This window comes from Sciurus carolinensis, chromosome 14 (assembly GCF_902686445.1).
Source record: "Sciurus carolinensis chromosome 14, mSciCar1.2, whole genome shotgun sequence".
In the NCBI taxonomy this organism is placed as follows: Eukaryota; Metazoa; Chordata; class Mammalia; order Rodentia; family Sciuridae; genus Sciurus; species Sciurus carolinensis.
The window spans coordinates 1,283,045-1,298,816 of record NC_062226.1 but is presented as its reverse complement, the minus strand read 5'-3'; the positions used below and the strand labels follow the sequence as shown (position 1 = coordinate 1,298,816).

At 52.7% G+C, this 15,772-nt stretch overlaps 2 protein-coding genes and 1 long non-coding RNA gene across 10 annotated transcripts in view; 1 reads left to right on the top strand and 2 right to left on the bottom strand.

The window, feature by feature from the left end:
* Positions 1-7,415, bottom strand: part of Snapc4 (small nuclear RNA activating complex polypeptide 4) — a 24,225-nt gene extending 16,810 nt beyond the window's left edge. For both annotated transcript variants that reach the window (XM_047525539.1, XM_047525540.1), the window contains exons 1-10: positions 7,066-7,415; positions 5,082-5,220; positions 4,617-4,663; positions 3,552-3,719; positions 3,288-3,413; positions 2,716-2,794; positions 2,207-2,288; positions 1,195-1,299; positions 1,044-1,116; positions 503-667 (exon numbers count right to left, since the gene is read on the bottom strand). In XM_047525539.1, the coding sequence (XP_047381495.1) occupies positions 503-667; positions 1,044-1,116; positions 1,195-1,299; positions 2,207-2,288; positions 2,716-2,794; positions 3,288-3,413; positions 3,552-3,719; positions 4,617-4,663; positions 5,082-5,211 (975 nt within the window). In that variant the 5' untranslated portion in view covers positions 5,212-5,220; positions 7,066-7,415. The remainder of the gene's footprint in view (positions 1-502; positions 668-1,043; positions 1,117-1,194; positions 1,300-2,206; positions 2,289-2,715; positions 2,795-3,287; positions 3,414-3,551; positions 3,720-4,616; positions 4,664-5,081; positions 5,221-7,065) is intronic.
* On the top strand, positions 7,217-14,253 carry LOC124964852 (uncharacterized). 2 transcript variants are annotated; one of them, XR_007105037.1, is made up of 3 exons: positions 7,217-7,906; positions 9,136-10,766; positions 13,130-14,253. It is a non-coding gene; the product is annotated as an uncharacterized LOC124964852 (long non-coding RNA). The 2 variants fall into 2 exon arrangements; XR_007105036.1 differs by having other exon boundaries at positions 11,771-14,253.
* Entr1 (endosome associated trafficking regulator 1) lies at positions 8,501-15,772 on the bottom strand. Of its 6 annotated transcripts, XM_047525552.1 has the most exons (11): positions 15,612-15,772; positions 15,380-15,529; positions 14,724-14,792; positions 13,765-13,880; positions 13,303-13,528; positions 13,109-13,194; positions 12,415-12,488; positions 11,915-12,026; positions 11,529-11,591; positions 10,611-10,750; positions 8,501-9,482 (listed from the first exon to the last, which is right to left on the bottom strand). In XM_047525552.1, exons 1-11 carry the CDS (start codon positions 15,679-15,681, stop codon positions 9,383-9,385), a joined length of 1,206 nt encoding a protein of 401 aa, XP_047381508.1. In that variant the 5' UTR covers positions 15,682-15,772; the 3' UTR covers positions 8,501-9,382. The 6 variants fall into 6 exon arrangements, with proteins under 6 accessions (XP_047381508.1, XP_047381506.1, XP_047381510.1 ...); XM_047525550.1 differs by having other exon boundaries at positions 13,109-13,528; XM_047525554.1 differs by having other exon boundaries at positions 13,109-13,528; positions 15,380-15,491; positions 15,612-15,746.

Below are 15,772 nucleotides of genomic sequence, written 5' to 3'. Positions count from 1 at the left end.
ACAAACACAACAAGGACTTCAAGACACCTAACAACTATTTGAAAATGAAAAACCAAAGTCCTAGAAAAACCTTGGTTCAAACAAGAACAGAAATCACAGATTCTCCAGAAATCCACAAAAAGGACGTTTTGCACCAGGCTCCTCTCAGAATTGCAGCCTGGAAAAGCTTCCTATTAAAGACAAGAGGCCAAGGAGAGCACTGGGTCCTCACCTGGGAGACCAGAAAAACAGTGAAAGAACTCAAAACAAACTAGAAAAGAGTATTTGTTTGAAAATAAACAAAATAAACTCCTCATAAGGCTGACAGAGGAGAAAGTCTGGAGCAGGGAAGGTGAAGGAGCAGACTCAACAGTTGCTCACTGCTGCAGGGGTCTGGAGGATCTGGGTAGGGCTGTAGGTCTCAAGGAGAGGGCCTGCAGCAGGTCCAAGGGCCCTTGGGGGCCAGTCAGGCCATGGTGGGGGAGTGAGTTCATGTCCAACCCTCCAAGGTCCTGCTCCTTACCCCCAGCTCCTCTGCGACCAAGTGCCACTCCAGGTGGCCACGTGTGGCCGCAATGGCCCTCAGCCGCTCCACCTCCTCCACACTCCACTCCTGCTTGTTGATGCTTGGATGCTCAGAGCTCTGCCAAAACTTCTGGATCTCCTCTGCGCTACGGCCTCCTTCAAACTGTGCCAACAAGAAAGAGTCTTCTGGGGTTACCAACTCCAAGCACACCCAGACAGTCCTGGACTGAGCTGTCACTCTGCCTGTCAGCTGCTCCCGTGGGTAGAAATAGGTGGAATCTATCTAACTCAGCAGGCCTTGCCTAGAGAAAAATGCACAGTTAGGCTCACATACTAAGCTGGAGCCTTAGAACCATGATCTCAGAGAGTGCCTCATACCCGTGGGTGAGGGGCCTGTGAAGTCTCTTGCTCCTCTTGACTGCCAGATGTGCCCTTGACTTAAGGGGCTGCAGTGTGTTAAGAGGCCAGGGAAGATGTGGCCTGCCTGCCCAATTCTGACCCACATCCAGCTGCTAGACTCCAGTCCTGCTCCAACTCACGTGGACATTGGAAATCTTCTCCCAGTCATGGTTGTCCAGCCTGTTTCCCAACAAGGCCTCCTCTGGAAGCTGGCTGAAGGAGGGACAGGGTGTGAGGGCCCTACCTGGCCTGCTGGTTCTCCCCCAGAGTCCCAGAAGGCCCTGGGCTCACTTGATGTCCTGGATCTCCTTCTCCGTCTCCCTGACCTGCTTCTCCAGGGCCTGCCGCTCCGACTCACTGGAGACCCGGCTCTGCTTCTGGTGCAAGTACTCGAGCCTGCAGGATGGAATGGAGGCAGGTCTGTGGATGGTGCCACACTCCTGGGGGCCAAGGGCTGACTCTGAGCTCCCTCTCTCCTGCCTCAGCTCCACATCACCTCTGGGGTGTCCCTATAGTCAGAACAGCATGGTCCAGGGCAGGAGTGGCCATACATCTCAGAGCCTGGTCCACCATGCGAATCTGGGTGCACAAGATGCAGACAGTTGCAGACATTCTGACTCAGGCCTGCAGTTATTACTACAGCAAGTAACTGTTGCCAAGAACTGGCCAGGGAAGAATTGGCTCTCTCACAGTCTCAAAAAGGACCTGATTTGTGTTGCTGCCACAAATCCTGACTATATACAATCCCTGAGGGGGCTGGTGGGCCCATGGGAACCCTTGGCCTAGCTGAGATGCCCTCTGCTCCATCACAAAGACACCATCCTTCCTCTCCAGGGAACGGGTGTACACGGGCACTGGTCCTGGGCAGAGCAATCATCAGTCCAGATCAAACCTTGCAGTTCCTCCTCTGGCACTGCCTGAGTCTCTACTGGTGTTCTAGTTCTGGGAGACACTTGTATCTCTAACCCAGTTCTCAAAGCAACAGCACCCTTTGAGCATGCACAGTCAGGCAGCACTTGGTAATGTCCCATGGTCACGTGAGCTCCACCTTCCCCACAGCTGACCCAGAAAGCAGGCTTATGCATGAGGGAAACAGGCCCAGAGAAGAAACTGCCTGAGCCACCAATGACTGTTGCTGCCTCTCCAGAGGAGGGGTGAAGCGCAAGCACCAGCACCTCTCTGGGTACGGTAGGGGTGTGGCAGAGCAAGGCAGTGTGCATGCTGGACCCTGCCGAGCCCACGAGGCCACCCAAGGCTTCCCACGGCAAGAAAAGCTGTGCTGACCTTTGCCTTTCCCACTTACTTGAGTAACTTGGGCTGAAGCAGGCGCTGCAGGCGGTCACTCACCACTGACTTTCTGAGCAAAGCTTTCTCCCAGTGTTTCCCTGCAGAAGAGCAGCAACATCAAAGGACCTCTTACATTCCCCAGGATCCACCTGCAACCCTGGGCGTCACTAGGGGCCCCACCTCCAGAGGAAGCTGTGCTGAGGCCCCTATGGATGCCTCCCAGACGCGAGGCCCTCTTGTCTAGCAGAGGACCTCACCTGAGACCTACACCCAAGCTCACAGCAGAGCCTGTCAGGGCTGACCATTCCCAGACAAGGGAGAGAGCACAAGTGGGGTTTGGGGTGGTCCTCATCTGCCCCTTGTGACAGGCTTCTTTGAAAAGAACCCACTCAGCAAGGGAAAGGCAAGGAGTCAAGTGGCCAATCCCAGTGGTCAAGGGAGTAAAAGGCCAAGGATAAACAGGTCTGGGAGAGGGAGAAACAGGGTCATGGGAAAGCTCTGGGCTGGCCTGGGCTGGGCTCTTACACTTGGTCACCAGGAGCTCCTCGAAAGCCTTGATTCCCTGGGCAGCCTTCTCTCGCGTCTCTTCATTGGCAGGAGGCCCCTGTCAGAGCGCACTGTGTCACCATGTGGCAGACCAAGCTGCACTCACCTGCAGGACCCAGTGTGTCCCTCCAGGGCCCAGGCTGGGACTTGAGCCCCTTCCTCCCAGCCTGCTCATGTGCCTGCACACGAGCCGAGTAGACATTGGACCTCTGCAGCCAGAGTTATGATAGCTGGGTGTGAGCCAACTGGCACAGGGTGGACTGAGGGACTCCGTGAGAACTGACAAGGAGCCCAGGCCTGATGAGAGTAACACTGGGCCCTCTATAATGTGGATCTCCTAACTGCCCATGGTGCCACCTCAGGGAAATAGGACCTTGGTGGCTTGCCTACCCAGGAAGAAGGACTTAACTTTCACTACAAGGTAAAGCAAAATTCTGATGAAGTTGGATCCATCATCCTGAAGGACCAAAGGGAACTCAAGACCACTCCAGCAGGTTGTGGGGGTGAGAGCCCCTCCCCTAGGGTGCAGAATCAGGGCCTCAGTCACTCACCACTCCAGTGACCCTGTCTTTGAAGTATGGCTTCATGAAGTGCCCAATGTACATGTTTGGGGGCAGGCTCTTGCCATCCTTCACCCTGGGGCCTCTGGACCCAGCCAGATCCCATAGGATCTCCTCCTGAGACAGAAACAAGGTCAACTGCAGGACATGCAGAACCAAAGAGGGGAGGTGGCTAGCCAATCAAAACTCTGTCCTAGGAGCCTCGCTGTGCCAACTCTCAGGATCAGGGGGGTCAGCATGCATGGGCAACCCTACCTGTTGTTCCCTGTTCTGGGCCAACAGCAGGCTGACCTCTGCCAGCTTCTCTTGGATGACTTCCTGGTAGACCATGTTCAGTTGCAGACAGGTCTCGGGGTCTTCAGGGAGGGCTTTATCCTTGGGGTCCTCCTCGTCATTGCTGGCCTCACCCCACCTTTCTTCTTCCTAGTTAGGAGCCAGACACAGTAAGTGAAGAAATGGGACATAGGGACATCCCCCACCCACAGCCCTGGACACAGAGCACATTCCAGCCACTGGAGACATGGAGCACTGAGACAGTTCCAGTGCGACACCACCAAACGTGGGCCCAAGAGGTGACAGGGTGAGTGGCAGGGGCATGTTTGTGAGAGTCCCCAGTTATTCTTCTTGATCCACAAGGGGAGATCCAATTGTTTGAGGTAGGGCCATTGTGAGGAAACAAGTAGTTTCCAATTACTACAAGAAAGGTTCTTGTGAATTCTGAACTTGACACTAGCTTGTGTTGCTTCCATCTCAGCACCACCTGCACCAGGTTATGAGGAGGAAATTTTCTGCAGAGCATTGCAGCCGGGAGCTGGGGACACTAACATCCCCCCCACAGGGTGACGATACAAAAACCTCAGGACTGTCATCCACCTGAGAGGGGCCAACATAGCCCCCAATTACAAGAGGACTCTACTTATGAACCTGAGACAATAAGCAAACTGCAACAATTTCCTAAAGTAAAGCTCCAAAATGGGCAAAAATGATTACTACCACTGACAAACCCAAGTGTCTGCCAAACACTGTTCTAGATGCTCATCTTTGCCCAATGATTTCTGCTAAACTGACCCCAGTATTCAGACTGGGAAACTGAGGCAAAGCAGGCAAGCTGAGGGGGCAGGCCAGGCGCATGACGTGCTGCCTTCCACACGATGTCACAATGAGAGACAAATGATAGTGTGAGTGCAGAAAAATGGCAGCAGGCACAGCCACTGAGCTTTCAAGAGTGGCTGTTTTAACAACAAATACTCTGTGTCATTTTGTTTTCACAAAACGTACTACTTTCACAGCGCAAAATAAGCAAGGGTGAGTAGCAATTACCAAGATCGGGGGCACAGCAGCATCCAAGTCCTCGCTGGGCAGCGAATCTGTTGGAAACAAATACTTGTGCTGGAGAGCGATGATGGAAACGATGCCAGAAGCAGTGGGGAGCGTCCCTCTAGAGGACTGCTGGACCAGTCCAGGGAGGGGATCCCGGGGTCACCTGAGCCACTTGAGCTGCAGCCTGAGCTCCGGGTCCACCCTTTCCTCCAGGAGAGCAAGCTCACCCAGAGGGCCCTGGAGCCCAAGGTCAGAGGGCAGCAAAGACAAGGCACACACACACAACCAGTGGCCCATGGGCTGGCAAGCAACGGCAGGACTGGGACCAACTCTTTGGCTGGGGTAAAGGCAGAGGGCAGTTTGACTAGGAAATAGGACCTGACCATGCAGCAGTATGGCTGAAAGGAACCCTGAGGGCACACACACTTTCGCCACATCCTAGGAAGGCTAGGCATGTGGACTTACCTGCATCAGAATCCGAATCAAGACTTGATTCTGAAACCTCCACATGGATGCTAGAGGAACTGGGATCCAAAATTCTTTCCAGCTTCTTTATCTCCTTTGTTATTTTCTCTCTTTCAGCGTCTACATCCATGACTTCTGCCTGCCTCCACAATACATTATGAGGTGTTAAAAACCAACAAAATGCTAGGCGCCATGGTGCACACCTGTAAACCCAGAGGCTCAGAGGCTCAGGCAGGAGGATCTCAAGCTCAAAGCTAGCCTCAGAAACTCAGTGAGTCACTAAGCAACTCAGTGAGACCCAGTTCTAAATAAAATACAAAAAAAAGGGGGTGTGGGGATTGTGGCTCAGTGGTATAATGCTTGCCGAGGATGCATGAGGCACTGGGTTCAATTCTCAGTACCACATACCAAACTAAATAAAGTTATCAAAAAAGGGGTGGGGGTTGGGAATGTGGCTCAGGGGTTAAGTGCCCCCCTGAGTTCAATCCCTAGTACTTAAAAAAAAAAAAAAAAAAAACAACAACAAAGTGCCAGGACCCATCCTTCTTCAGATACATAACTACTGGGGATGGCAGAATCCTGCACTGGGCACCCCAAGAGGACTAAGGCCCAGGCCCAGCCTAGGAAACCCTAGAGCTCCAACCTGACACCCTTCTGCACCCCAAGAACTCCTGCTCTTTGCTCTTCTGGAGCCAACATCCCATCAGTGTCCCCTACCAGCTAAGGCTAGAAGCAGTACTGTTTCTAGACCCAACCACAAGGGAATTGGCCACCCAGTACAAAAAGTACAGGGCGCAGGGCCATGTCACAGCAGCCTAGACCAGACCTTCAGCCTCTGTGAAATGTGAACCTGTGACCAGAGCTGCAGATGCACCCTACTTTCCATACACACAGCCAGGTGCCCGGGACACTAAACAAATGGTTACTGAAACACAGGTGGATCAGTTACTGGCATTAACAGGTCTGGAAAACGGGCTCCTAGAGGCAAGGCTTTGTCCATTTCCTGCTCTATCTCCAGCCTTGGAACAGCAGATGGTAGTGCTAACACTGAACCAGTATCTACTGAAGCACACAGAAGCTTTTTTGGGGGCAGAGGAACACTGGTGAGTAAAGTCTGAAGGGGAATGAAACTGTTAAAAGAGAGAAGGGTGGGAGAATAAAGCACTGGCAGAGAAAATTCCAGAAAACATAAGCACACGCCCAGGACCAAAAACAAACATAAAAATCCTCCCCAGTCCTTAGCATGGCTTTTCCCTGATGAGAACTGACAGGCGTCCTGCCTTGCAACAAAACAGAATATCTGCCAGTCGGGCCCTTCGGCTTAATCACTCCTGCCAAGGCACCTCGTTTAGACCTGGAATTCAACTCAGCTAGTATCCAGCCAGATCTGCAGCAAACACTGGCCGGGCAGGCCAGGGCAGCGGGCTTTCTTCTGGAAGCCCGCACAAAGGGAAAGGCAACTTGTATTGTACAGAGAGCACCACGTCTCATCTCCCTCGCCACCACGCTGCTCAGGCCAAGCAGAAAGGAGGTCGAAGTCACAAGTTCCTGAGTCAGGAGCCACAGGTCCTTCCTGCTGTCTTGGTCCCCTCTCCCTTCAAAGCGCAGAACCTCAGACTTCCCAGAAAACGGTGGGCACTGGACAGCCCATTCCAGCCCCAGCCCCAGTTCCAGTCCCAGTCCCAGTCCCAGCTGCTCCCCGAGGCCAAGGGTCCCCTTGGGCGGGACTGACAAAACCCAGGAAGCCGCAGGAGCACGAGCCTGGAGGCCCACCGGCCTCGCAGCAGCGGGACCTCGGCGAGGCCACGGCCTCTGGGAAGCGGGGCGAGAGACCCCGGGAAGCCAACCGGGTGCAGACCAGCCAGTCGCGGTCTGCCCCGCCGCCTCCCGGAACCCGGCTGTCCGCTCCTGAAGACAGCGCGACCTCCGCCGTGCAGCTCCCACCCCACCACCCGCCTGGCCCTCGCCCGCGCAGCAGCCTCACCAGTCCTCAGGACCCGCACTGTCGCCCAGGCGACTGCAGATCCCACGCTTCCGGCGGGCGCGGAAGTGGAGCGCCGCGCGCCGGAAGTCCCGCCCCGACGGCGCGGAGCACCGCGCACCGCCGCTGCGGAAGGGCTGAAGGGCGGAAGTGCGTAATGCGGCACTGAGCTCGCTGCGGGCGTCGCCCTGGGTTCGGCCGGCGGCCGCAGCACTGCCGCGAGGGGCTCCCGCGGCCGGAGTCCCCTGTTTTCGTGAGCACACCTTCGTGGGCTTCAGGTGCCCAGCCTGGAGGGCCTGTCCCAAGCCAGCGTTCCTTGGCTCAGGAACCACCCGCTTGGCCTGTCGGATGGGGCTGGGGCCAGCCCGCAGTTCTGCCTTCTGAGCTTGCCCGCTTGAACTGGGGCGCCGACGCTGCCTGGGCGGAGTCGGGGGCCTCTTCTCAGGGCGTGGTGCTTGGAAGTTGATCCGGCTCTGAAACCGTACCGGGTCGGGAGCCTGACCGGTGACCGGAGGAGGTGGGCTCTTGGTAAAGAGCTAGACCCACCGAGAGTGAGGGAGGCCTGGTGAGGGCCCCACCGGGAGCTTAGAACCGGCGGGAGAGTCTGAATGTTGGAAGCAGGAAACTTCTGTTCCTTGAGTAAGCGCTGTTTTATCATCTGCATTGTACCAGATCGTGCATGGTGGGGCTCAGAGGCAGAGATTAAACGTCACCGTAGATTGTTCTTCGGAGTTTTTGCCTTGGAACACTTTAAACTTATCGAGAGAATAGTATACAAACGTCTGCGTATCCACCCCTACCTCACCCGCTGACTTTTGCAGCAGGCCAGAATGCAAGGTCCCAGGTAGGTGCATTATTTGAGGGCTGCCATCCTGCTTTGGACCCAGTGGGTGAAGGGGACATCAGCCTGTTCCTCCACCCCATAAAGTACTGTCATGCAGGGCCTCAAGGTGGATCTGTGACTGAGGCACCCTCCTGCAGCCCCAGCCCTTAAGAGGCTTTCCAGAGCTGCTGTGCACTCAGGAGAGAACTTCTTTTTAGCACTCTCCTGCTACACTGCCCTGTCTGATTCTTCTAGCCCTTTTACACCAACAGGAGGGGCATGAAATGGTGGAAGGGCAGGCTGTTGGACACTCCACAGTGGCTTCAGGAAAACCATGACTCTGTAGCTGAGTCAGAGGGATTAGCGATTTTAGTGCCTTGTCTGAAAATCCAGCCACATGATCTCTAAGAATGACCTAGTGCTAGAATCTTATCTGTCCAACTCCAAAATATCCAGCTATGTGGCTTATATATCATGCCTACAATGTGCTGGGGGAGGGGAGGAGACTGTCAGCTTGAGTCACCAGCAATGACAAGAACACACAAGACACGCTGTAGCATCAGAGGTCAGCCAGTGTGGTTCTCCTGCCTGAATAACTGGCCAATGAAAACACAGTGCATGTGAACTTCAGAATTTATTTAAACAAGAAACCTGTAGATTTGAACAGGAGGGAAAAGGAAATTAAAAAATAGCATCTACAGGAAAACAGCCCAAAAGGCACAGGGTGCCTGTTGTGCCCTCCCCAAAGAATAAAGCAGGTAGGAGGAGCCAAAGACCTCATGCCAACCCAGGGAGGTTCTGCACACACTGTAGACTACTGAACCCTAAGCTTCATTGTACAAATGCACTTGAAACATGTATCAAAATCCCCAGCCAAAACAGCTTTTCAAAGCTGAAGGCTCAAATCCCAAGTTTAGACACCTGGGAAGTGTGGAATGTCTGCGACCTGTGTCCCTGTGGGAGGATAGCAGTGTCCACCAAGTGGTGCCTCTACACTTGGGCCACTGACCACAGAAGCCACCCCAGGAAGGCTATGACAGGCATTGAGTGACAGCAAAAAGGCACAAGTCCCTGTTAAGCTGCTCACTCCTGGGGGCTCTTAGTGTTCTTTCTACTTACATAATCAAGACAATTAACTGAATTGATCAGTGTTCAGGGATGAAAATGGAAGAGCACTTATTACAGAACTGCCGTTTTCATGTTTAGTAATTTAGAAACTCACTGGATTTTATAAAAATTTCTTCCAACAGATTATTGGATCTATAAAACAGTGACAATTTCACCAAGAAGGAATGCACATAAACCACAAAAGCAACTCATGGAAAAGAGCTGCTCCTGTTGCAGGTGGCCAATAACACTGCTTTAGGTCATGAAATTAGTATCTCATGATAAATACTCTGGGTGAAGACTGCATAGATTGGGATACAAATGCACATTCAGAAGAAGCACTGCTGATCAGGGCACATGGAGCGGGGTACTGGAAACATCCAGAGGTCCTTAAGACTTCTCCTCCTCATCTTTAATTTCGGAAATTCTGTCTATAGATTTAAGAATTTCAGCAACAAAATTCAGTGTTTCAGCTCCAGAAACCAGTTGCCTGAAATGGAAATAGATATTGGGGACTGTTAACTACAGCTGATCAATAGCAATGAATTAGCCATGCATGTGGTGCCTGTCTATAATCCCAGCAACTCAGGAGGGTAAGGCAGGATCATAAATTCAAGGCTAGCCTGGGCAACTTAGCAAGACTCTCAAAAATAAAAAAGGGCTGTGGTTGTGGCTAAGCACCTCTTATTCAATCCCTGGTACCAAAAAATAAAAAAGGGCTTAGGGCATAGCTCAGTAGTACAGTGCTCCTGTGTCCAGAACTAAACACACGCAAAAAAGTAATAGTGGAACTAAAGTAAAGAAGTTCCAGAGTAAAAAACCCCTTAGACCCACTGATGGCTTTGCTCAAAAGGACAGTGGTCTTCATTGCCGTGAGCACCTGCAGTGCAGCTACACTGCTGTCCTGCGGAGATCAGCCCAGTGGAAACCAAGTTCAGCTGGTTCCCAAGTTAAGATGGTTTGACTTTACAAAGGTGTGGAAGCCATGCACATTCCAGACACTGAACTCCGAATTTGATCTTTTCCCATGTTACCCTTGAGATGCTGGGTAGCAACAGCACACTTCATGCATACAATCTTGGGAGATACTCAGGACTTCACACTGCTGTGCTGCTAAGCTCTGGTGTCTGGCAGATTAAGTATATTAAATGCATTTTCAACAGTCAATACTGTCAAGTTACAGTGAGTTTACAGGGATGTGGCTCCGTGTAAGTCAAGGAGCACCTGTGGTCATTATTAGTAATGACAGCAAATCACATCGTCATTGTGCTGTTTAGTGTCTTCTATGAATTCATTCAGTTATTACAACAGAAGGGAAGCTATCATCTCCTTTATCTAGAATCTCAGCATCCTGCAGGTTAAGGAGCTGGACTTGGGTCTTTGTGATGATGTCCATGCCTCTCAAGTGGGGACAGTTTCTTCAAGGCAGGTTAGAAAGACTGCTCAGCTACCCATACCATGACCTGGAGATTTAATGGATCCCCCTATAACATGCCTCCCTCCCTACAAGTGCCCTGGCCCAGCCCTAGACCAAGAGCCTAGGCTATCACCCAAATAGCTAGTGGCATTCCAGTCTCACCCTTCACCTGTTGCAGGGCTTCCAGCCCCCAGCACTTACTTGATGGATGCATGCGCACTGTTCATGACAACACGGAGATTCTGTAAGGCCACGTCAGTGTTCTGCTTTACCACCGTTAGGCTGGCACCCTGGCCTGACCTCAGGGCTTCATTCTCACGCTTGAAGTTGGAGACCTGTGCCTGGGAGAGATGGGTGGTAAGTCTGCTAAGGACTTTCATGGCTGAATGGAGACTACTTCAAGGCAGCCCAATAGAAAACACACATCACCCTTGGTGGAGAGGCAAGAACTTGTCCATGGGCCCTGGCCCACTCACATCAACAGGTGCTCTTGCTTTGCTGGGCTACCTCTTAAGGGAGACAGGCCCCAACATTTCCCCCTTAACTACTGGCTATGCTCGGTACCTAGCTCTAAATGGGGAGTTCTTATAGGTGCTAAATGTCAAAATATGAAACAGGGGACCAGGAGGGCAACATGGCCTCAATTTGCTTGAGGCTGTAGTGGAAAGCCTGATTTGTCAGACTGCTGGGGGAACAGGGTGAACCCAGCAAAGGGTTTCTCACACTTTTCTTTTCTCCCAGTATTGGGGACGGAACTGAGGGCCTTGCACACACTAGGCAAGTGCTCCACTATGGGGCCACCTCCCCAGCCCTTAAAAAATTTTTTTCTAACCTTTTTAAAATTTTTATGTGGTGCCAAGGCTCAAACCCAGTGCCTTGCATGTGCCAGGCAAGTGCTCTACCACTGAGCCACAACTCCAGTCCCCTTTTTAAAAATTTTAAACTTTAAACTTGCAGATTTGATGAGACTGGTCTTGAACTTGTGATCCCTCCTGCCTCAGGCTCCAAAGTAGCTATGGGATTATAGGCATGTGCCACCATGCCCAGCAATAACTTTCTCAGACTTACACATAACTCCACAAATGATGGGAAAACACTAAATATCTTTTCTCTAATTACCTGGAGCAAGTTTATTTCCTGTTTCAGCTTCACAATGTGATTTTCTGCCTTTACAGCCCGTTTCTGTTGCCCAAAAAATAAACACAAAAAGCATCATTGATGACACAGTATCAGCCCAAAGCCCTTGTCTGACAGGGAAGAGGGAGCTGAGCCACTCTTCCTGGCCCCTCCACCCCAGCTGCACCTCCAGAGCCAGATAGCCACACAGAACCTGGGATCTGCTTCTGCTCACTGCTCCGCAGGGCCAAGCATGACACAATGTCAAAGGACACTGGTCCACTGAATGAGAGCTGCACACTCGAAACTGTGGGCATCTGCCTGACCTCAGTCCAGCTGGGCCTTCTCTGGAGCTTCCTCCCCATCCCACAGGCAACAGCCTTCCGTACCGTCATCAGCTCCAGGTTCTGCTCCACCTGCTGGACTACTGACTCCAGGTCGTGGTAGTCACTCTCCTCCTTGATCATCTTTGCTTCTAGCTTCCGCTCAAGCGTCCTTACCCTTGTCAGAGGAAAAACCCCAGCTGTTAAGTTCATTTGGCCACTTTTGAGAACACTTCTAAAAGCACTTTAATGTGATTAGCTGGATAAAAGCGACTCAGAGCCTGTGTTTAGAGCATGTCCTCAGACAGAGGCAAGACAGCAGTGACCTAGCACATATGCACAGGCTCGGGGAGCTGCCCAAGCTCTGCCCATCCAGTGAGAAGTTAGGTTGGTTTGGGTCTAACCCTTAAAAAGTTTTCACAGAGCACAAGAAATGTGCTTGATACTAAAAATTTACAACAAAACCCAGACATTAGTTCAACTCTGGGCACTTCATCATCACTTAGACGTTGACTTCCCTTTGTGGTAAATGTTTTGAGTTGACTCCTAACTAATAGCTTACATACATTTCTGTTTGAGTTTCAGAGAAGCTCTGAACCTCATTCAGCTTTCTTCTTAGCTTAGAATTTTCATCTTTCAGCTGTAGAAAAAGAAAATCCTTATTAGAAACTCAGTGTGTCTCACTCAAAAGGGGTATGTGCTTCTGCAGCGGGCTCTGGAACAACTTTTTTGTGATACTGGGGCTCAAACCCAGTACACTGAGGTTGGCTTTGAACTCACTATCCTCTCACCTCAGCCTCCTGAGCTGGTGGGATTATAAGTGTGCACCACCGCACTTTTTAATAAATAGAAACACCCATGGAACTGGAGTCAATCTGCAGCATGCTTACATAGATGACCCATAGTCACAGACTCTCGTTCTACCTCTGGCTTGTAATGTTTTTAGGTGATTATCATTTTTAAACATCTCCTTCACTAAGAACACTCAGCAAGATGTCCCTGAACCAAGGGTGCCAGCTGTCCTTTATCCCAGTCTCCTCCTGATACATCACAACACCTCTTAGTTAGCTGTGCTCACACATAACCAGTGCCAGTGTGAGAGGAGGGCTCTCCACAGGAGTTCTATAGCAGGCTGTTACACAACCGTTTTGTCCCTGGAGCCAGAACCAGGCCACCCAGGAGTAGCATGGCCCCAGTCCTCCTCTGGGAGAACACCGCTCAGACCCTTGCCCTGTGCCTGTGCGCCAGCCCCTCACTTACTGCTTCGTAACTTATCTGCAGCGTCCGCAGGTGTCTGTCTCCCAGAGACTCCCCATGAGTTGTAAACTCTGCAAGAGGACTCCCTGCTGGAGATGCCAGAGAGATGCGTGAATCTGTGTCACTCAGTGTCCAGGGGGGCAGAGACTCAGGTCCCGCCAGCTCCGATGGGGTGGAGAAAAAGGAAAGGTACGTGCCACAGGGTGATGTGCTGGCCGTGACCCTGGAGGAGTGAGTCTTCTCCACAGCAGACGGCAAATAGGCCCCATTCCACCCACTGTCTTCATCTTCCTCCTCCTCATCCAGGACGTCACCAGCCCCTGTGGGGTCTTCAAAAAATGGCTGCTGATATTCCAGGCCATACCCCACAGTCTGGGGAGCAGGGGAGCTGTGGTCCAGTCCCAGTGAGTGCCTCGAGGCTTCCTAAAAATAGTAGAGGCAAACACTGAGAATCAGAGGCCACTGCTCACCCTTCTTTCTCTTTGTCCCGCCTGGAACATAACAAGAAAGGCCCATCTGTTGACTAGAGGGGCCAAATAGCTGCTGAACCCCCAGCGCCCCTCCTCTGCAGCAGCTCTCTTGTCTCACTCACACATCTCCAAGCACCAGGACTCAGAGAGATGTCCCCTGAAATGACTGCAGCAGCTTCTCAGACGTACCTTTGGAAAAATTCTGCTATTGGTCGTGTCCTCTTTCGACAGACCGAGGTTCTTGGTTTTCAGAAATTCTTTAAAGGAGAATGGATTTGCCTCTTCAAGGTCTTCCAGTTTGTCATCTGAAAGGATGGAGATCACGAAGATTGTTAAAGGAGAACTCTCCAACTCCTCTCTTCCAAGCAAGACTGCATCTTCTCAGGAATGCCATCCTCTGTACCCCGCTACTCAGATGACACCAGGAAACAAGAACTGCCAGAAAAGGGATCGATAAACAGATGCTTCTGCAGCATCTGCAATTCTTTCCATTTCTCACTCCTGGAGTTCCACAGGAACCCCTTGGGGATTTTTTTTTTTTTTTTTGGGTGGTGCTGGGGATTGAACCCAGGGTTTCACACAAGCTAGGTAAGTGCTCTGTCAATGAGCTACACCCAGGGGTCTGTATCATGGGCCTGTGTCTACTTCACAACCAGTCACTGGTGAGACAATAAACTGCTCTGGGGCTTCAAAGCTTACATGCTACAAGACTTGGTAACTGCTCTGCCTCAATCCTTCCTCCAATCTCTGTACCCAGTGAACCTAATCAACCCACCCACCCACTGTTCCCCACTCTGCCACACCTGACCACCACACTTTAGCTCTTCCACCCACCATTAAGTGAACATCTTCCAGGTGGCAGGCTCATATATAGTGCCCCTATAATCCCTGTACTGCTGCCTCCTGGTGCCCCTTGGGTGGGACTGTCCTATCTCCCTGACATCCCCTGTCCTAGGTTTCCCTGCCCTCACACACTCTCTCCTCCAGGTTCAAGATGGAATCCTTGGCATCCTACCCCACATGTTCTTTTGGGCTCTAAGGGCACACCCCTTATATCCTGTCATATTGACCCCCTATGGCCAGATGCATCCTTAGCACTGTGTGGTGGGTAGAAAGAAAAAGAAAGGATCATCACTGAGCTACTCTACCTCCAAAATGTGTCTCGTGAGCTCCTGGTGGACCTTGCTTAGTACATTTCCCCTTTCCATAGCCAAAATCTGCAAAAAGACATCATCACTCTACCATGATCATGGGAAGCTTTATGACTGCCATGTTTTGGGGGATGGGGGGGGGCTTGTAGTCTCTCATCAATGGTTGTCACTGCCCAAGGAATTCAGGGGACAGGCCCCAGGGCTCTGGCCCTGGCAGGTGACCTGGCTCCAATACAGTCTGGGAGTGTGGGACTGTGAAGACACCCCCTGTGAATTCGGGGGCACAGTTCCTCTGGTCTCGTGATGCCTCTGAAATTGCAGGGACCCTGATGTAACCACCTGCACCACCGCAGCACAAGTGTCTGAGTGGAATGAGGGTGAACTAGATCCAGGCACTGCCATAGTGCTCCAGCTCACTTCCAACTCCCCAGCTTAAGGAAGGGCCCCTGCCCTCGCCCCCACCGGGAAGGTCGGGCGATCTTCCTGCTCCACTGCGCACTGACCTTCCTGCACTGGGGCTGTCTGCCTGGGGGCTGGTGCTCCCCGAAACCAGACTGTGAGCTCGGCGGGCGCACTCCCGGGGCGGCACTCAGTGCGCGCTCAGGGCTCCCTGCTGGGTCCGCGGCTCGGGCAGCCGGCGCCCCGACTCTCACCTGTGTCTCCCACGGAAGCCAGCACCGGGCTGGGGACATAGCACATAAACGTCGGCCGAATGCCGAAGAAGTGCGGGTGCAGGTCCCCGCCGTGGGGGCGCTCACAGTCTAGCTGGGGGAGACAAGACCGGCGCTCATAGAACGCAGGAGCTGAAAGCGACAAGGACAGCGGCTTCACCGCGGGCCGGCCCGGCCCCCGCCCCGTCCCCCCGCGGCCGCGGCGGCCCCTCACCGTCGGGAACGACGAGGCTCCGGGCCCGGGACAGCGGTGGCGCGCCCGGGCGGCGCGCGTAGCCCGACATCGCCGCGGCGGCCTAGCCGGGCCGCGGCCCCACGGCCCGCCGCCGCGTAGCCGCAGCCGATCCCATTCTCTGGCCGCCGCTTCCGCCTCAC